This window comes from Protopterus annectens, chromosome 6.part0 (genome assembly GCF_019279795.1).
Source record: "Protopterus annectens isolate FY-2018-M chromosome 6.part0, PAN1.0, whole genome shotgun sequence".
In the NCBI taxonomy this organism is placed as follows: Eukaryota; Metazoa; Chordata; order Ceratodontiformes; family Protopteridae; genus Protopterus; species Protopterus annectens.
This window is the reverse complement of record NC_056737.1, coordinates 825,186,977-825,209,016: the sequence shown is the minus strand read 5'-3', so window position 1 is coordinate 825,209,016 and position 22,040 is coordinate 825,186,977. Positions and strand designations below refer to the sequence as shown.

The 22,040-nt window shown below is 40.5% G+C and overlaps 1 protein-coding gene across 1 annotated transcript in view; it reads left to right on the top strand.

The window, feature by feature from the left end:
- TDRD9 (tudor domain containing 9) overlaps nucleotides 1-22,040 on the top strand; it is a 2,841,455-nt gene that overhangs the window by 1,482,784 nt on the left and 1,336,631 nt on the right. Inside the window, exon 28 of the mRNA XM_044074496.1 lies at nucleotides 15,674-15,931. Coding sequence (XP_043930431.1) covers nucleotides 15,674-15,931 — 258 coding nt within the window. The remainder of the gene's footprint in view (nucleotides 1-15,673; nucleotides 15,932-22,040) is intronic.

Here is a 22,040-nt window from a genome sequence, read left to right as displayed (position 1 = left end):
CAAATCAAGGTTTAGCATGGCATTCGTTTTCTGCTCAACTTCTTTAATTTTTTTTCCTGAATATCTCTAACACCGAATTAAATGGTGATAATAAGAATGTCAGGGTCCAAAGGAATGGCTACAACATGCGTCTAGACGCAGTTTGCCTAGAAATGTGATTACAGCTATTAAAATTGTTCAGATGATTAGAGTACACACATGAAAGTGCTGCATACATGTCTTGTGTGTATAGGGTAGCATTTGAAGGGATGTGAATTTTTTTAATGTGAAATGGGGTGGGGTGGGCATCATGAATACAAAAGTAAGTGTCTGGCTACACTCCTGGTTCAACTGATCAGTTTCTGTGAAATGAGGTTGCATTTTATGGTGGGTCCCTTATAGCTGGGCTTTTATAAATTTGAAGGCACCACCAAAGTTTTCTTGCTGTCTTCAGAAATAGAGTAACACCCAGGAATGTAGTTCCTGTGCCATGGCCTCAGGAGCGGCCTTAGGTCAACTGGTGCCCTAGGCAAAAGGTCTCCACGGTGCCTCCACCACACCACCTGGTGCCCCAATCCTGGTCTGTCAACACCAAATAAATATTGGAAAATTGCCCCTGCTAGAGCGGCGCCCTAGGCGGCGCCTAGTTGGCCTATGCATAAGACCGGCGTTCTGTTGGAATGGCATTTTGAAACAGCATTTTGAAACATTAAACACTGTATTAACTACAAAGTCATTTTCCATTACCTAGAAAATGGAGCATAGTCGAGCAGTCAGATGAGTCTGTATTGATAGGCCTATTTTATAGAGTTGTGTAGTTACTGCTAACATCTAACTGTTGGGAACATACTTTTGTCAGATACTACTTTTTAAAAGTGTTGCAATAGATCTTCAGATAGCTGGCACAACTATTTTTAAGAATTGAAGGTGAAGTTGTCAGTCCCCAGTGAGCATGGATTACAGTTATTTAAAAGTTTTAGTGTAAGGATAGAGGGAAATGATTTAAGACTATTGGCATTTTTGGAGTTGAAGAAGGAACATGGCCTTAATTGTCAGATTTAACTTTGGAGACTATCATTGATGGGTTAGTGAGTTCGTTCTTAAGAGTTCAGTTCTTTTTTTTCTCTCTCTCTCAATTTTTAGGAGAGGAGGCTTTTTTTGCAATCACAGGCCATATTATCGCACCCTAACCACTTAAGCAGTCATAGCCTGTATCCCACCTGTTCTTTCCTGCTTTTCAGAGTTCAAATCTTAATGCAAATCGGTGAGTAGTTCCCAACAGTTGTGCTTAGAAGCTAGATGCAGGTCAGTTGAGTGTCCATGTAGAGATCAAATTTTCAGCTAATATTTGCAGTGACATTGGCTGTTTTGCCACAGGGAGGAATACATTACAAAGCACTATTCGAGTGCTGGCAGTTCAACCATGCCACAGTCAGATACTGGAGAAAAAAACTCTAGACCTGCCTCATTACTAGGAGTATGATAGTAGTTGAAGGTTCCAGATATAAGCATCAGTGGGACTGTCGTGTACAGTCTAGGTCTAATCTAAAACACTACCGCAAAATAGTCTTGAGTGTAGGTTATAGCATAGCTTTGATGGAAGTAAGTCCTACTCTAAAATAGCCTTTCTGTCTTCACAAGACTGATGTCATCCCCAACTAATTACGGGTACAGGCTCACACAGTTCCTTTGTTTTGATTGCTAGGGCCATAAAAATGCACACATCCTACCTTCCACCCTGAACAGTTGTGTACTTGGGATATAGGCAACACCCAACCCTTCATTTGTTTGAAGCTCAGTAGCAACCATCATGATCCCACAGAGTGATCTTGAGCCACATGGCCATGAAGCAGAAGTCCCTGAAACCGAGGAAGGCCCTGTTAGGGTCTTCTAACACCATGAAAGTCTGATGGCCAGATTGAGCAGCATTACTCAGGTCTACCCATACGTATCAGGGCCTAATTACAAAGTCAATGTTTGAAGATTTCTGGAAGCTTGAATCATAGGTATGGAAATGCATCCTTGGAGTATGGCCTGATGCCAGCACTAAGCCCACATAATGTACTTGAACTGCAAAAGGGACTGTAGATATTTACTGCAATGGAGAGTCTCTGGCATACTTACTGCCCTCCCCAAATGTGGAAGGATCTCTGGTGTTAAGCAACACACCCATCATCTATATAAATTTCCAGGAGTCAAGTACTCCTGGTACCTCATTCTGTACTACCATGCAGTACTGTCTGTGGGAGGGCATGGGTCTCGATGATTGTCATGGCTTGAGAGCCATAAAGGATTAATGAGTCCAAGATGTGGTCTCAGACAGTTGCATCCTAGAACCTTTAAGTCCTTCCGCAGAGAGTGCTGCACTTGGGGACTAGATGATTTCAGCATAGCTCCTTAAATTAGTCCCAACCTTCAGTCCTCAGTAATATCCAAAACTTATTTCTTCTTAAGGAGGTAGGCAGTGTTTTTCATGCCTTTTCCTTATATTGACTACTACAGGAGGTTTCTGCAGCCCTGTTTACTTTGTTTAGCACATCTGGTATGAAAGTTTCCAGATGGTGACTCTCCTGTGGATTTTGCCTGCACTTCTGGTTGACACTTGAATGGTATTACTGCACAGTATGGATGATGTCTAGAGTGCACAAGATGGTCTAAACGTTAACTATAGGTAACCATAATTTTAGTATGCAGTGTTTGTTTTCTATACACAGTGTTCACCACTGTGCTTGTCATAGTGATGAAGTCCTAGTAGGGGAAAGAACTACTAATGTTAATGTTATCACAACAGCTGTCTTCTAGTAACCTAATCCAAGGCCTTCACGGGTCATAGATCTTGCTTGGGTCATTTTATGGTCACAGCTGTTGGGGTAACAGTAAATGAAGTCCTCTTTTTCCAGTACAGAGACAACAGTGAGGATCCTCCTTGCTGGAGTATCTTTTCCAGCAGTAAGACCCTTTTTGGGATACTATCATACCAGTGCAGGCCATCACTTAAAATGGAAGATTACACAAGCCCAGCTCTCCCATGTCCATTAGTTAAGTTCTCACAGTTTGGATCATTATCCTTGCTGTCAGTTATGAAATTCTGCATTGATATGGTTAAAGGGCAGCCCACTCAAGTGTCCCATGTTGCCATATAATAACCAGCCAGGACTTCTACCAAGCATTGTCTTTATCCTGTCAGAGAGGAGCACATATTGAGGGAATGAAAATGGTGGTTTGGTGTGCCCAGCTTTTTTCAGGATCTTATTTTTTTTTTTGTTGTTGAAAAAAAACAGTTACATTTTTAGTGTTTAGAAGCATTCAGGCAAGAGTGGGATTCCACACAAAGTTTTTTTTTCCCAGGGACAGATTCTCCATCGGTATGGAGGAAGTGAAGGTGATCCATTTCAGTTTTCAGTCTCTCTAGAACTTCCTTACTCAATATAATTTTGAAGAAGTCGGAAGTGTTTGAATGTTTTTCAGTCTTTTAGTGTCTCCGGTTTGACATTAAAATGCCATTGAGGTTGTACGTGTTGTATATCTTTACGCTGGTGAAGGAGCACACTTCCCCTTCTGGCTGACCAGGGAACATTGTTTCTGGTTGACAACACAAAATTGGCCTTATCAGAGACAAAAATCTGTGCATCAGTCTTTAGGAGATGGGGGACGATCAATTTCAGCTGTTAAATCCTTTCAGGAATCTGTACCTCCTAGTCCTGTACAGGTGCACAACCCTCTAGTGCCTTTGTACGTTAACAGGCAGAACAGAATTCAGCCTCATTCCCTTTGGTAGGAGATTAGGTTCAGAGCTTTCCATCAGCAGGTGTTTCCTTGTTATCCAGTACATCAGGGGATGTACTTGGAGTCCAAGCATTTGCTCTTAGGATGTAGACCCTTTGACTACGAGTTGAAACGGTATAGCAAGATAGTCCTGTGAGGATTGGGTATTATTAAAATAGGTCTTTGAGAACTGAAGTGTCCATGAAATAGACCTCTTCCCAGGACAGGGCATTACAAAGTTTTACTCATGAGGGCCAGATCCTTGGGAGTCTTAAGACTCAACCTTGTTACTGAGCAAGAGGTTTGTTTATGACTTCTAACTAATCCCAATCAGCAGGTACTTCTGTGCTTCATTTTCAGGAGTGGAGGGGTCTCCTAATCCTATTATCTTACTTATAGGGCCCATCAAACTAAATGAAAAAGGTTTGCTTTATTGATACCTGATAAAGGACTAAATAATTTTTCCTGTAATGTCTTCATTATGAACGACTAACCATCTTAAAGTTTTGGGCTGAAGTAATACTTTTATCAAGGCTTATGTTTTAACTGTCAGCATTTCACAATCCTGTGGTAGATAGGGCATTAAATCTGCTGTACACAGTGAAGGTGTTATTTAGAGTTTTGCTTCCTCTCTGTCTTCCCATTTATATTCCTTCATGTGCACTCTCCATCTGCATAATTGTTTTTATATTTGAAAGACTGACATTACTTCCATTTCAGACTTTCTCTTTTATTTCTCCAAGCCTTTTGGGTTTCTAATACCATGACAGGAGTGGACCCCATTCCGAAGTCAAACTATGATTAAAGTTCATGCAATTAGTATTGTTTCAATCTTTGATATTAGCCAGAAGTGCTGTTTGTGGCACCTGCAAGGTGCCCAGTAATGACTTCTGCAATTCGTATGGAGTTGCATATATCGGTAACATATCCAAGTATGATTGTAAATTCTTTTTTTTTTTTTTTTTTTATAAGACCCGTTTCTTCTACTACTACTACTGGAACTGTCTGGGTATCTTTCTTCCACATTGCCCTCATTTCTGCCTGCAAATCCTGATATTTTATGACTTTGTGCCTATCTGTACACAAGTCTAGTCACTTGATGTAGCAATTTCAGTGATCAATGGTACTTTTGTCTTCTTTTCATGGACTACTATATCTGTTTTTCTTGCATCTATTTTGTTGAACTGTTGGTGATGGATGATCCCATGTGATATAAACTTCATCATTTTCTATGATGCTTTGTGGCTCATGTTTCCAGTGTTTTTCAGCTACTTCAGTATTATAATGTTTGCACAATCCCCAGTGCAACAGTCTTGCCTCATTATTATGCCTTTCAGTATACAGTCCTCCTGCCATTAGTATGTCACAACCAGCAACAAGATGTGCATCTGTTTCCAGTTCTGTTTTACAAAACCTACATTTGTCTGTTTCTCCCACACATTCAATGGACTCTGTAAACCAGTGTGTATGTAGTACACTATCTTGGGCTGCCAATATTAACCTTTCGTCCTTTTGGTTTAAATTTACCTCTCCTTAACCATTCCTGTGTTTGATCCTGATCAACATGAGGTTGTTCCAAGAGTTTTGTGTGCTTTCAACTATATTTATGCATTTTTCACATTCCCTGCCTTCTCATCTGATCCTTCACCTTATATTCCTTTTGTTTTTTGGCACATTCAATTGCTGCCTGATTTTTATGTTTCTGGTTTGATTTCCATTCCTGCTTGACGCTGATTATGCTTCTGCTAAACTGAGCAGGGCAGTCATCTTAGACTTATTCTCTTTGTTTCAAATCGTTCACAACGTGTGGGTCTTGTGAAGTTCGCAGATATGTATGCAGCCCCACAATTGCAGATCTATACATGTAAATAAATTTTGAGGAGGCCCATACCTCCTTCAGAACGGGAAATATATGATCTTGGTATGCACTGATTTTTATAAATCATTTGATTAGCATGAAACATTCTTTTTTCCTGTCCAACACCTTTTGGGTCCAGTCACTCACTCCAAAACTGTAAGTTAGGGCAGGAAGAGCAAATTGGTTTATAACTTGGACTTTGTTCCTAGATGTTAACACTGTTTTCAGTATTAATATACGTTTTCTAAATCATTCCTTACTAAGTTTTATTTGCATGTATTCATATTTTATTGTTAATCCTTCAATTCCCAAATATTTATACACACCCTCTTGCTCAAGTTTTTATATCACATTCCTGGCCCAAACTGATGTTTTCTTGGTGTTGCAGCTTTCCTGCTTTAAAGGTTGCTTTTACACATTAAAAAGACCAAATTACATTCTTATATCATATGATAAAGTTTTGACTACATGCAATTGTGCTTTCAGTTCCTCATCTGATGAACTTATACAGTTTTAAATCATCTACATAAAGAAGATAAGTCTTTACACTTTTTTTGTTTTCTGGGAGCCAAATTGTAGCCATGATGGGTTAAGGGCAAGGCAAAATGGCAGTGTTGACCGTGTCATCCTGGAATATTCCCCTTTGAAGTTTTATCCCTGACATAATAGTTTGTCCCATGGCTTAACTGCCAAGTGTAATGTAATAGATCTGTGTAGGGTGTTTCTTGGGCATTTTTAAGCACTCTTTTATCCAAGAATGTGGGATATTGTCAAATGCTTTTTTTGTAGTCTATCCATGCCATACTTAGATTCTTTCCCTTTTTACAGTTCTCCATTATGACTTTATTTAACAACAAATTATCCTTTATTCCATATGACTTTCATTTATTAGCCTTTTATTGTAGTCCCATGATTGAGTCTTCTAAATGACAATAAAGTTTGTCGGCATCAGTTCTGGTGTATAGTTTATATGTCGTCAGAAGGCAAGTTATTGGTCTATAGTTTTTAGGATAGCTTGCAGGTTTGCTGTTAAGTAGGAGTATTGTTTTTCAATGTCTAAACCAAATGTATGTAAAGCATTAAATATTGAAACAGAGATAAAAGAACTGGAACTGGGAATCTTTAGAAAAGGGTAGGAGGAAATTACATAGAATAAATGGTAATTGTGAGAACAATGGCTCTACTTCTAAATCTGGTAGCCCATATTACCAAACTTGAAAATCCCAAGATGACATTAACAAAAGTCACAATCCCGAACATCGGATTTTTAACATGGTAAGTAAACACTTGGCCAACTGGAACCCATGCTGAGGCCAACATGCCCTGTTCTCCACTGTAGTACGATCCCGGAGTTGGTATATTTAGTTGGGAGAGTGTGGGGGGCACAGCAACCCACCTTGGTGAGTTTTACCTACCCCGACGTGAGTTTTGGTTTATGTTGGCCAAGTGTTTACTTACCATGTTTAAAATCTGACATTCAGGATTCTGGTGTTTCGTTATTGTCTCAGGATTTTCGCATTCGGTAATATGGACTTTGGGATTTGAAAGTAGATCCAAGAACAATACATGCTGAATAATGTTCTGAAGGAAGCGTGAGTTTATGGGAAAATGATACATCTGTACATCTTTGCTCTCTGGCATTCCATGTTCTGCTGGCTGCTGACAGGGCAGCATTCTAAATGTATGTGATAGGTAAGAGGGGCTGGTGGCAAAGGAACCAAGGTATTGGGAGCAAGTAACTAGAAAGGGAAATGTAATAGAATGAGAAGATGCCACAAATTTATTTGGACTGCAGGTTAGAGATTGCCTTCCCTATCAAGAATTGATATCAGAATATATGCAAAGAGAAAGAAATAGGGTGGATCCTAAACATAAGACCAGCAATGGTAGAATTTTTAATAGACTCTAGAACAGAAGCTGCCATTAAAAAGCAATAATTAGTAGAGCATCTAAAATATTGCATGATTATAAGAATCAATCAGAGGAGTTTAGAAAGGATTGGGAAGCGAGACTGGATAAGCAATTCAGAAAGAGACAATGGGGGGATATATGTGTATTTTCTAAATATGCAACAAAGTCTGGAAGATATAGGATCTTTGCCTGGAAGTATTTACATAGGTATTTGTATACCCAAAGTAGACTCCAATGAATTTTTCCTCAGGTGGATAGCAAATGTTGGAGGTGTGATGGGTAAGAAAGTGATGGCTGAGAGCATATTTTTTGGGAGTATAATTTGCTGCCAGACCACTCTGTTGGCACTACTCGGTGAGTGGATTGGATTGACTGGGGAGATGATTTTTTTTTTGAGCTATGATATTGAATCGGAATTGCCTAGCTATGGTAAAGCCTTGCTGAATCTAATTATGGTAGTTGCCAAAAAAGCAGTTACTAGAAAATGGAAATTAAAGTCTAGAACAACTTTAATAGAAGTAGTGACTATAGTAACAGAGATAAAACAACTGGAATTGGGATCTTTAGGAACAGGGAAGGAGCAAACTACATAGGAAAAATGGTAATTGTGGGAACAATATATGCAGAGCAGGAATGAGGTTTCAGAGGCAGGATTTGAATGAGCTATATAATGCTTAACTGACGACTGGATAGATTACAAGTGATGTATAATGTTTGTAGCTACAGTTGTTTCAGTGGTGTCTGTGATGCATAATGTTTGCAACTAAAGTGGTGTCAGTGTTTGTTTTTCATTTATATAAATGTAAGATTGCCTATGACATATGTGATAATTTAATAAAGATGATGTTCTTCATTCCACATTGCTGCAGTCCTAACTATTGGGTAGTCCGCTGTCCAGTCGGCCCGAATACCAAAGTATATGGCTGACGTCGGTCAGGGCGCATTAGACTGACATCAGAACGTCAGGGTACTAATGCGCATGACCGACGTCATATCCTCAGTCTTTTTTGCCGCATGGTCCGATGCAGAAGCAATTTTGCGAGTGCAGGTTGGCGTTCTGAAAGTTTCTGAAGCCAGAGTTTCAGACCGAATCAAAGTTGGCTAAGTACCCCGTTGGGGAATATTTTGGTTTTTCTTGCCTCAGTATTTAACCGGATGTCAGAAAAAGTGAATAACTGTATTTCTTGTGGGAAACAGATACCTCATAGGGATTACCATACTTTGTGTATACCTTGTTTAGGGCCTGAGCACGACGTTGTTGGATGCCGCTCTTGTGCTAGATTTAACAAACGCACTATTAAGAGAAGGTTAGACTGTGCCAGGTTAGTGTTTGGGAAGCGTTGTAATTATAAAATGCCGTCGGATGTTCCGACGCCGGCTTCGGCTAAAAAACGCAAGGACAAAACAGCAAAGCCTAGAGTGGAGGAACCGACAGTCCCAGACGTCGGTTCTTTAGAGGGCTCAGTGGAGCCGGAGGTTTTGCCAGGTGTTTCTTTGGAGTCTCAGGGAGAGACTTTACTGTTACAGGATGTATCCTCTCAGGAAGTAGGCCAGGCTGAGGGGGCTTCTCAGGTGGCTGTTCTTCCCTCTCTTCCTAAGGTGGTTAGAGCCTCCCCTTCAGTTTCCAAGGCTTCTTTGAGGGCAGGCCAAGTTTAGCTTCTGTGGGGGTTTCTCCTAGTGCTTCAGGATCTTTGCCTAAGAAACATATGCTTAAAATGGCAGAGGATTTGATTACTATGATTAGGGGTTCTATGCCCCCTCCTGATAAGAGGCCTAGGGTGGAACCTGAGTTTGAGAGTTTTGAGCAATGCTCGGAGGCTTCGGTGTCTTCGGCTGAAGACTTGCAGGAGTACCCTCCTTATTCTGATTCTGATGTGGATGATTCTACTCCTTCTGCTTCTCCTCCTGAGGATTTTTCATTTTCAGAGACTCTGCATTCCATGAGGGAGCATTTTAAATGGGAAGGTCAAGATTTCTCTGATTCCAGGAAAAGGCTTAGGGAATTCTTGTTTTTACCCCAGCATAGGCCTTTAGCTATACCTCCTGTTTTGAATGTGGTGGAAGATGTTTTGCAGAGGCTTCCCTGAATCCTGATTCTTTGCCTCCTGCCCCAGTTAAACCGGATAGGTATTATAGGGTGCCTGAAGCTCATAAGTATCTTTTAAGAGTCCTAGGGCAGACCCGAAACTGTCTCTCAGGGGCCTAAAGGTGTGAAGGCCTCAGTTGTTAAAAATCCTGTCCCTCCTGATAAAGAGGCAAGGGCTTTGGATAGATGGGGAAAGAAAGTGTATACTTCTTCCACTTTAGCCATGAGGGCGTTGAATTGTCAGTTTCACATGTTAAAATATCAGAATTATCTTCTTTCACAGTTGAAATCTAAGGTGGATGCTCTGGCGGAAGGTATTGAGTGTAAAGAGTTGCAGGATTTAGTTCATGTGTCTGAACAAGTGGGTAAACATTCCTTGCAATGTGGTTTTGATGCTGTGCAGGCCTCCTCCAGGGTGGCTGCCACTGGTTCTGTTCTTCGTAGGCACGCCTGGTTGAGAGATCAGAACTTAGCTGAGCATGTTAAGACAAGGATTTTGGATGCTCCTTTACAGTCTGATGTGTTGTTTGGTTCGCCTGTGGAAACAGTTTTAAAGAAGATGGAGGACAAGGCTAAGTCTATGCAAACTGTTAAGGATTTTTTGCAGGTGCAGCCTCCTAAGTTTAGTAGAAATTGGCCTGCTAAGGGATGGACTTATCCTGCTTATGATTCCCAGTCTAGGGGTAGGTCTAGACGTGGTAGGGGCAGAGCTCAAGGTGCTTTTAGGCCTAGGGCAGGGAGTTCACCTGCTCAGACTTCTGGTGAGGGCAGGGGTCAGTCCTTTCGTAAGCAGACCCAATGACCTGCCTTTTCAGCTGCCAGTACCTTCTCGCCTGGCGGCACCTCTAGGAGGAAGACTGTCTCTTTTCAAAGAAAATTGGGATTTAATTACCCAAGACAAATGGGTTCTGGATATCATTCACCACGGTTACAGGTTTTATTTCCATACCTTGCCTCCTTTCAAAGGCATGCCAGACATTCCTCCTCTACAAAGACAAGAGGCTCACAAACAAATTTCTCAGTTACTCCAGATAGGGGCCATTCAGCCGGTTCCTGTGCCAGAAAGGGGCCTAGGATTTTATTCTCGCCTGTTCCTAGTACCGAAGAAGGGGAACACGTGGAGACCAATTTTGGATTTATCTATCCTCAACACTTATCTGGACATTCCAAAGTTCAAAATGTTGACGTTACAACAGCTTTTACCTCTGCTGGGCAAGGATCACTGGATGGTAACTTTAGATCTCAAGGAAGCTTACCTTCATGTGCCTATAAGACTAAGTTGCAGAAAGTATCTGCGTTTTCGAGCTGGAAATTCTCATTATCAGTTCTCTGCATTGCCCTTTGGCTTATCTACTGCGCCCAGAGTATTCACAAAGGTTCTGGCTCCAGTGATAGCTTACTTCAGGCTAAAAGGAATTCAAATCTATCCTTACTTGGACGATTGCCTGATTCTGGCTCAAGAAAAGGAAGACCTTCTACAGCATTTGGAATATGTCATAGCAGTGCTAAGATGCCTAGGGTATTCTGTGAACGAAATAAAGTCCAGTCTAGTACCCTCTCAAGACATGTGCTTTCTGGGTGTGAGACTGAATATAGCAGCCCAGATGGCCTTTTTAACCCCGGACAAACAAAAGAATCTTTCCAGTTACTTCCATCAACTATCTCTTCAGTCCGGGCTGACTGCAAGGACAGTCCTTCAAGCCTTAGGGTTCATGGCATCTTGTATTCTGGTGCTTCCCAATGCCAAACTGCATATGAGGAAGCTACAATGGTATCTCAAAAATGTATGGACACAGCACTGCCAGGATTTGGACACTGTCATTCAAATAATACCTTGCATTCAAAAGGAATTTTTGTGGTGGGCTCAGGAATGTCACCTAAACAAGGGACTCTCTGTGACCCGACCAGAGGCGAGTCAAATTCTAACGACAGATGCCTCAGACATTGCTTGGGGAGCTCATCTAAATGGAAAGTGGATACAAGACAAGTGGCCTGCCAGACTACAGCATCTACATATCAACATGAAGGAGATGTTAGCAGTCCAGTTTGCATTAATGGCTTTCAAAGAGTTACTTCTTCCAGGGCAGGTGTTGATTCTAACAGACAACACAACTGTCATGTGGTACATCAACAAACAAGGGGGAACACATTCTTACCCATTGTGCAGGCAAGCAATGATTTTATGGGAGACTGCGCTAAGCTTGCAACTAACTCTTCAGGCAAGGTTTCTGCCGGGAGCACAGAACTCCTTAGCAGATGTGTTAAGCAGACAAATCATGGATCCCCACGAGTGGAAACTGGATCTTCATGTATTTCAAAAGTTGACAGTGTCCTGGGGAACTCCAGACATAGATCTGTTCGCTTCTCCACTAAACCACCAGCTGCCAAAGTTTTGCACAAAGAGGTTTCATCACACAGCTTGGAAAGTGGATGCTCTTTCTTTCAGTTGGAAAAATCTTCATGTGTATGCGTTTCCACCTCTGCCTCTTCTTCCAAAGGTGCTTCTAAAGGTCAGACAAGACAAGCCAAGGATGATTTTAATAGCTCCAGATTGGCCTCGGCAGCACTGGTACCCATTACTGAGGAGTCTGGTAAAGAAGCCTCCATGGCCTTTACCCTTGATTCCACATCTGTTGTCTCAGAAGGACGGTCGTCTGCTCAATGTCAAGCTTCACTCTCTTCATCTAACAGCCTGGCATATTCTGTTTTGAAAGACAGCAGGTCTCAACTTCCTCAACAAGTTTTAAATGTGATTATGGAAGCCAGAAGACCTAGTACAAGGAAAGTGTACGCAGAAAAATGGAAGAGATTTTTATTTTGGACTGCAGCAAAGAATTTGGAGATTTCAGAGCCTAATTTGAGTGTGGCTCTTCAATATCTTACTGAGTTATTGGACAAAGGTTTGTCTTTCTCTTCCATTAAGATTCATGCTGCAGCAATTTCAGCTCACTATGATTGTGACCCACCATTGTTTTCACATCCTTTGTTCAAGCAATTTCTTAGAGGGGCAAAGAATATAAGACCCCCACGTAGAGCTCCTACTCCTGCTTGGGATCTCAATTTTGTGTTGGAGAAACTTACTCTACAACCTTTTGAGCCTGCAGCTACTGCTGAACTGAAATACTTGTCATGGAAGACTGCTTTTTGTTGGCCATTACTTCTGCAAGAAGGGTTTCTGAGTTACAGGCCCTTATGGCGGTTGAGTCTTTTTTGATTTTTCATAAGGATAGGGTATCATTACGTACTAATCCTTCCTTTATGCCTAAAGTGGTTTCTAGTGTGGCTTTAAACCAAACTATTCATTTGCCTACGTTTTATGCAGATCCCCAAAATAAAGGGGAAAAGATTTTGCACACTTTAGATGTACACAGGCAATTGCGTTATTATTTGAGCAGGACTAAGGATTTTAGGCAGTCTCAGCAGTTGTTTGTTTCTTTTGCTTTGAGTTCTCAGGGCAAGCCTGTGTCAAAACAAACTATTTCTAGGTGGATTGGGTTTTGCATTGCATTTTGTTATTCCCATCATGGCAAGGAGATTCCAGCTGGGATTAGGCCTCATTCCACTAGGGCTACTGCCACTTCAACAGCTTTTTAAGGGGGTGGCAACTAAGGATATTTTGGAGGCAGCTACTTGGAGTTCAGTGCATACTTTCTCTAAGCATTACCACCTTCCTCTCTACTCTAAGTCTAGGGCTGGTTTTGCCACAGCTATTTTGCAAGGCATGTTATCAGCTCCTGCTTCCTTATGATTTGCCAGCCTCCCTTACCTCTGCTTTGGGATTCTACCCAATAGTTAGGACTGCAGCAATGTGGAATGAAGAACATAGTACAGTTTTGTACCTACCATAAATGTAGATGTTCGAGGATCCACATTGCTGCAGTCCAATTTACCCTCCCTCCTTCCCTCTGTGTTTAGGGGTGGTTGTGTAGGTGAGGTTATATTCTGCTAATTTTGTATATTTTGTATATATTTTGGTGCAGATATGTTGGGAGTTTTTGGTTTTTGTCCTTATCTTTTCAGGGTCTTCTGACATCTGGGGCAAGAAAAGACTGAGGATATGACGTCGGTCATGCGCATTAGTACCCTGACGTTCTGATGTCAGTCTAATGCGCCCTGACCGACGTCAGCCATATACTTTGGTATTCGGGCCGACTGGACAGCGGACTACCCAATAGTTAGGACTGCAGCAATGTGGATCCTCGAACATCTACATTTATGGTAGGTACAAAACTGTACTTTTTGTTGGGGGAAAAAACCCATAGCCTGCCCCTCCCTATCCAGTCTTCTGTCAGAGTACACCTATATGCAGCCACTCTGCAGCACAGACCAATATCATCTACTGATATACAAACGCAATAAAAACGTTGGTAACAAATATTTAGCATCTCATAATCAGAACAACACTCACCATAAGATGCATCACATACTCCAGTAGTTTCAGCTAAAAAATTCTCTAACTCGTGGATGTGTCGTTGTCAAGACCCCATATAAACCCCACCTCTTCCTTCTGCTCCTAATTTATTGCTCTACTACTTTTTTACCTGCAGATACCTGCATAATGTTAAGGCTTAAACAGCTTACCCCAATTTCTTATGTAATATAAACATGTATAAAGTTATTTCTTTGTTAGTTTATTGCTTGTAACATAATTGTTTTTTTTCTTTGATTCCTCATATTTGTGAACTGTTATATCTTGCTATTGCTCTCTGTTTTTGTCTCTTGTTTATTTTCACTTTTCTTATTTTATATATTGTATACATCTTCTTGCTGTATTTGGAGCTTTTCTCCTCGGGTGTCCACTGAAAATGGGCTTAAGCTCAATTGGACCTACCTGGTTAACAATTGTCAAATAAATAAATATTAGAAGTAGTGAATATAGTAACAGAGATAAAACTGGAATTGAGATATTTAGAAAAGGGTAGGAGCAAACTCCACAAGAAAAAATGGGAATTGTGGGAACAATGCATACAGGGAATGAATGAGGTTTAAAAGAAGCCAGGACTTGAATGAGCTGTGTAATGTTTGACTGAAAATGATTGGGTAGCTTATAAGTGATGTATAATGTTTGCAACTGGAAGTTTGTCAGTATGGGTTGTGATGTAAAATACTTGCAACTAGGATTGTGTTGGTGTGATTTGTTTTCATTCATATCTATATATTGTAAAAAAAATCTGTGATGTAACCAACATTTTTGTGGAGCTTTTCTCCCCGGGCCTCCAGTGAAAAGGGGCTCTGGCCCAATGGACTTCCCCAGTCATCAAACTTAAATAAACAAATAAAATAAATATAAATGTATGATTGCTTATGTCGTAAGTGATAGCTTAATAAATATGTTTCTTGTTTTAAAAAAAAGGGTCCGGAATTGAATAATTTATGTAATGTTGCTTACTTTATATGATATATAATAGTGCATGTGAAGTATACTGTTTGTTAATGTTAATTTAATACAATTTGATTACTTCTGTATAAATGTAAATTTGACTGTGTCACAAGTGATAATTCAATAAAGGTGTTAAAAAAAAAAAAACATTCTAAATGTATGTGGCTGACTTTTTTCAGATTTGCTATCCTTGCCAACCCATTTATATCCACCCCAGTGCAATCTGAATTTTGCCTTGCTAAAACTGATATTTCCCTTCGATCCTGTGCCTTCCTTTAAAATGTGTTTCCTTTCTTGGGAGGTACATTTTTTTATAAAAGATGTTGCTTTTGCCAGGAGAATCTTTGATTTGCAGGATGTCTGAGTAGGGGACCCATTTACTGTTTTTCACAAGCATTTTTTTTTTTTGCCTTGTACCCTTGTTTGCCAGGATTAGCGTTGGCTTTCCCCCGACCCTGAACTTGAGTACGCAACTAGTTGCATGATCAGTTTAATTTTGGACCTAAGAAACTTGTGAAGGTCTAGAATTTCAGTAGCTCAAATTAAGATTGAATTAATTGTTTTTTTCATTGCTTTGACTTATCAGGCTTTTTTAATTAGTGTTGATACATATTCCATATTCATGCATTATTTGAATGTTTGCAATATTTGCATGATAGCAGAATTCATGTTGTTGATGTCCTATATTTTTCAGGCACTAGAATTCCAGATCTGTAAAATGAGACCCTCAGCGATGTCCCAAGTTTGTGGAGATGAATGGTGTTTGGGAGCACGGCAGAAGTTCATGTCTTTGGTTAATGGATGTAGTCTTTACGTGAAGATTTATTCCATTATACATGATGTACTACGTGTAGATGTTTGGAAGCAGACACCGAGAGGGGATGTAAACATTCGGGATGTATTAATTTTGGACGGCTATGCCGAGCCTGCTGAAGAATCTTATGAGTCAAAAGTATGTGAAAGTAATTTTGTAATTTGTTGATGCTCGTAAACTGGCACACTCAATTTGCGTTGATGAATTTTTCTGTTTCTATATAAATAGTGATCAAATTGTTTAATTGTACCTTTTTAAAATGTACTGATCTAGTTAGTGAACTAGTTCTTTACGTATCCTTTTCAGTCAAGGACCATGCCGTATTGCATCTGACTGTGGGGGACAAATCAGTACCACATACAAGAAAAAAAATCCCTGCTGGAGGAGCAAATGATTTGCTAAAAGGGATCATTTCTATGTTGTCCATCTCCCTCAACATTGGCAGTACAGTTACTCCCATCCAGGTGTAGTTCCAGACTTGTGGCACTGTTCAGCGGTCAAGTCAGTCATTCTAAAGGAGAGATTAGGAATGAGAGACCAATTAGCAGTGGAGTCCTCCAGGAGTCTATACTGGGAACCTCTCCTGTTTGACATCTACTGTACAGTAAAAGCTAATATCAAAGTGCTCTGGCTAGGTTTTGTGGATGACTGCAAGCTAGGAGCAGTCATTGAATCCCCAATGACTTAACCATCCTGCAGGAAGGTTTGTCCTAAATAAATAAATAACTGAATAACTGGTGCCAAAATCATGGACTGAAACTCAGTTTCAAAAAATGCATTATCATACAGTTTGGGAAGTCATCTACCTTGGGGAACTTCCACATTGACAATACATCCTTAAGACTTGACCCACTGATTTAGAATTTGGGAATTTATGTGAACGGTGACCCGACCCACATTTTTTCATTGTCATTTGAAAGTCCTTCTATATTGCACAGTTTATAAAAAAGGGATTGTATCTTGATCTAGTGATGTCATTCTCCCAGTTTACATAGTCCTCATTAGGCCGCTCATTGAGTGTGATGCCACCTTTGGCATGTATCTGTGCAGACACGTACAACAACTGAAATGCCCACAGAGATACTTTACTAAAAGAATACAATATGCCCTGCTTGGACTGACTCAAAGCCCTGTCACTGTACTCTGTATTCTACAGACTAATAGGTGACTTGTCTTTAGCATACAAGGCATCCTCCGACTCAATACTGATGGATTTTGTGCACATCAGCAAGTCAGATGGCATCAGAATTAGTTGGTACAAGGATCTAAATCTCTTCTAGAACCTCACCAGAATGGTTTGGAGAGAGAGGTATATTTCACAGGCATTACCACTGCTCTGGAACAGACTTCCAAGTTCACCTAAAGCAAAGCTCATCCCTCTCCATATTTTCTGTCAACTTACTTAGATGTATGGATGGGAAACAAAGTTTACCCCATTACTGCCCCATGTAATACTAATGGAACAGAGGCATCTCCTAAATGCTTTATCCCATGCACTGGTCCCCTCATATTGTCTATGGTACGATCTCAGCTGTTCTTACTAGGGATAATATATATAATTGTCTACCATGGGATGCGCAAAGCCAGTCTAACACCAAATGGGATAAGTTAAGTCAGGCACCAAAATTGAAACTGGCTGGGCTTAAAATGGCCTGCAAGGGCAGCTAGCCTAGTAATTATCTATGAGCCTATAAAGAGATTAATACATTGTGTATGCGCACACACATAAGTAGGGAGCAGGCAGACTTCATAGAGACAAAGGACAGATGTCACTACTGAGACCTACATCCTGTGTTTCTGTGTGGCAGAAATTTTATCCACTGTGCTACCCTGCTGCTAATATTGCAGTATTTGCTGTGTTTGAAGAGTTAAGGCCATGTGCTACTGCACCAGTAGTGTGTATGCTTACAACACTTCAAAGTTAGGTTTTGGTGTTAACAGAGTTAACAGTTTTTTATTAACAAAGTCACAATGACTTGGCTTCTCAGGGACATATACTGATTTTTGGTAGAAGTGATTTGGACCACTTATTGACAATGGGTCAACTATAAGTGCTCACTTGTCATTATGTGGTGACACGCTTCCATGCTGCCACTTGTTTGTCTTGGCAAGTGCTCCAACTCTCGCCACCCTGATTCCCATGCACTACTAGTAAGCTGGCTACCTATCCCAGAAGCTTGACTCTGACCCTAAAAACAACTCCAGACCACTCTCTAAACCTAAAATAATTCCCCCTCCTCTCCCCTCCATTACCCTAACCCTGTACTAAGTCTCGATTGCTCCCTAAACCTAAACTCACTCTCCCCTCTCTAAACCTAAATGTCCCCCACAGTTTCCTTTCCCTAGTTATTTCACAAAAAGACCTTGATTGTGTCCCTGAACTTGTGTTCAAGTTCGATCAGCTGCTCGTCCAGGTTAGCTGACAGAGAAACAGCCACTCAAGCCCATGGCTTTAAATGTCTTGATTTCAAACAGCTGGGGCTTGAGCAGTTAATGTAGAATTGTTGACAATGCATGGAGTTGGAAATTGCATAGTAGGTGCTGCATTGTTACAGAATAATGTACTGGACAGTAGCTTGCAGAACATTCTACATGCATAAGATTTGAAATACACTGTACTGTTTTTCAGAAAGTTTAAGGGAAAACATAACCTTTCTTGTGAAGGTGTGCACCCCTTGCTCAGACTTCCCAAAGTGCAAGTATGTGGTGGTATTGTAAGTTTACAAATTAATTGGTTACACTAGACTTGCCTTCGCCAAGAGTGCAATTGAATTTAAAGCTTATCTAATGATTTTATAGGATTTGCAGTAACTATAAATTAGAAGGGTCTTAATTTAGTGCATTTTTCCTTCTGGCAGATGATGGTCTGTTTAGATCATTCTAAGCTTCCTCATAGCTCTCCAGCAATAGCCACACTGAACAACATAGAAGGAGTTGACGACCCCCATTCACCCATCTATTTTTTTTTATTTAATTTAGTGCATATAGGTGGTCTAGTCAACCAGAGCCCCTTTTCAGCCATGTCATAGTTACATTAGCATGCATGATAGGAAGCGTGTACAGTGCTATTTATACATCATAAAGTCAAGTAAAAAACTTGAATATAAAATAGACTAGAACTGTCTGTGCTTGAATAGGAGTGTAAATATAAAGCTGTAGGGTTTTAATAAACATTAAATAATTTATAAGTAGTTAGGTAACAAATTATATCAACACCTAAGTTTTCCACTATACATTAGTATGAAAATTCAGCAAAACATTTACGTATAGAAATGCAGATGATGGTAAAGTTTCTGAATGCCTGAAAAACAAAACAGCAGAGTAATTTTTATTTTAAGATGAACTCTTTTCTTAGCATTGCCTTTTAAAGGTATAAGTTACTCTCTTGTTCGGCTTCAAGTCTACATTATTTTGGGTGAAATATTTGCTTTTGTGCTAATTAAGTGCATTTCACTGCCTTTGAGTATCATGGCTAATACTTACCCATATGTCATGATGTTTAATTTTAACAACTTGGATGGCACAGTGGTGCAGTGGTAGCATTGTCGCCTCACAGCAAGAGGTTCTTCAGTTCGGTTCTCAATTGGAGTGCCTTCTGTGTGGTGTCTGCATGTCCTCTCTACGTTCGTGTGGGTTTCCTCCCACATTTCAAAGACGTGTCTGGAGCATTTCTCCCTGGGCCTCCGCTGAAAATTGGCTTTGTTCCAAGTCGAACTTTCCCTGTAAACAAATGCTAAATAAATAAATAAAACTTACTTTGCAGTCTTGCAGCACACATTTTATTTCCTATATCTGTTTTGTATAAAAATGTAAATAGTCTGTATAGGATAATTGGTTTGTTGCTGTTTTCAGGTTTTTTAGCATGTTCAAATTATTCTTTTATTTCAATATTCTTTTAATAAAAATAGATTTTTAAAATCTCTTCCATGGGGGATAACCTTTGATGAATTTTTGAAGGTGTCACCGTTCTTGAAGAAAGCCTTCCTTGTCCTCTAGTCAAGGAAGTGGTTCCAGAAGTAAACCAGACCATTTTCTGTTGGGCTGTTTCTGTACCTCTTCCAGTATCCTCAGCTGAGTTAAAGGATCTGGTCAGAGCCCTAACTATTTTTCACCAAAACGTTCTTCCTTTCAAACATCTTGAGGAACACTCATTGCTCCTGGTTGAAAAAAAAGATGTTGGGGGGGCTTGGAATACTCTGAAGTAAAGACTGAGTATTGAAGGAGAGTAGGGCTGTATAGCAGAAGTGTGAGCTCCAATACTGCCTGTCATGCACTAAACTGTGATTCCTTAAAATGTGTTCTACAACTCTCAATACTTCACTCTCAATACACCTTTGAAGTGTTTGGTAGGGGGTTTAACCCACCAACGCTGTCATCCCTGAGATCACTGTACCAAAGATAGGGGCGGGGAATACTTTGAGATACCACAGTTTGAGTTGGTATATATTCCCATCAACCACACTTAATTTTGCTTTTCTGAAGAGCCTTCCTTAAGATCCTTAAACCAAGAGTGTCTGAGGTTATTGGTTATTGAAAAAACAAAAAACAGCCAGCACCACATGGAAGGGACAAAAAAGACTTTTAATAAAGTCGTAGCACAGTCAACAAACTGGTTTCGGCCCAAGGGCCATAGTGCTGGCTGTTTTTTAAATTGCTTTTTGAGCCTTTGCACCTGTCGTCCGTGCAGAATTGTAGTTGTTTGGATCCGTTATTAGTTATTGAAGCCATCAGGAAGCCTTCTATCTGGGAGACATTCTGTGTCAAGTAATGTAGGTTCCCCATTAGTGCAGGGAAAATATCTTTTGCTTCTGCACTTGGCTTGCAGATGCTGATGGCCTTTCTCGGACACCTCTGTGACTTGGGTCTCAATTACTTATTGTTCAGGTATACATGTCCTTTATTTCTGCATATAATGTATAATGGCTTTGTAGGCTTGCAGGAATATGCTCCATTATCAGCTAATCACGCAGTTTCTTAGGGGGTTCTGCATCTGTGGCCTCCTTTGAAGAATGTTTCTTTCTTGGGACTTGAACTTTGTGATTCACTCCACCATTCAAATCTATAGGTTCAGCTGATTGCAAGTTGATCTCTTGGCAAATGCTTTTCCTGATGGTCTTCAGTGCTGCAACAATGCCTAAGAGCTTCAAATGCTGATCTGTAGGGAGCCATATCTAAGTTTATGACTAGACAACATTTTCTGTTTGTGTCTGAATTTTTTTCAAACCATTTTTCTCTTCGGCAAAGACCTGGGGGCTTTTCCATTCCACCCTATCTCTTTTATGCACTGCAGGCTTAGATTCTACACTCTGTAAGTGCTTCAGTTAGGAAGATAGAACAACTGGTTATCTGCTTTACCATAAGGAGGAAAAGGCTGTTGATTACAAAGTCAGACTTTCCTAAGTGGATTGCCAGTTTATTTTCTTTTGCCATTAGGTAATGAACCATTTAGAAAATTATGTAGTCAAAGGTCATTCCAGTAATGGACATTGCTGCTTCAGTTCTTGCTTCAGAAGTGTCTCATTTGTGGTGTTTGTACCATGGCCACCTCATTGTTAACACCTTCAGCAAGCCTTTTGAACTTTTTTCTCCCCCACTTCCATCCACTCAGCAGCACTCCCTCGACCAGTTAGTCCATTCTTTTCCCTTCAACTAGGCAAGAGATAACTGAGTGGAGCCATTATTAAAGCAGGCCCCTGGGACATTTCCTGTTAACTCATCAACACCCTATACATGTTGAGTGAGTGTTTTCTCTGGGAACGTATGGCAGGTGTAACACTGGGCTCCCACTGACTTCTGGTAGGGAACTAAGCCCACACATGACCTTGCCTCATTGAACAAGCACGGTGTACATACTTGTCCAGTCTTCTGCATGGAAATCAGTTTACTTTGTGCATTCGGATATGTGCTCTTCTCCTTCCCCCATAAGAGATGCAATCTGGCACAACTCCTTCACTCTTCTTCCTCCTTTACCACTACCGGTAGGTGCCTGAGCAGATAAGTAAACTCAGCCTCATGGGTTATTCCTTTACACCAGCAGATCTAGCACCTTCTCCAAGCTTTATTACTTGGGCAATGCATTCATGAGTTTGAGCCTCCTTCTGAACCTTTACTTCTTGGGTAGCATCCAGTTTGTACGCTGAGGTTTTACTGCTTGAAATTCCAGTTGTAGACCCACCAATACATATTCCTATTTTATCAGTTGGTATCTGAGGTGATCCTCGTGTCTGGAAAGGATGTCGAATGATTG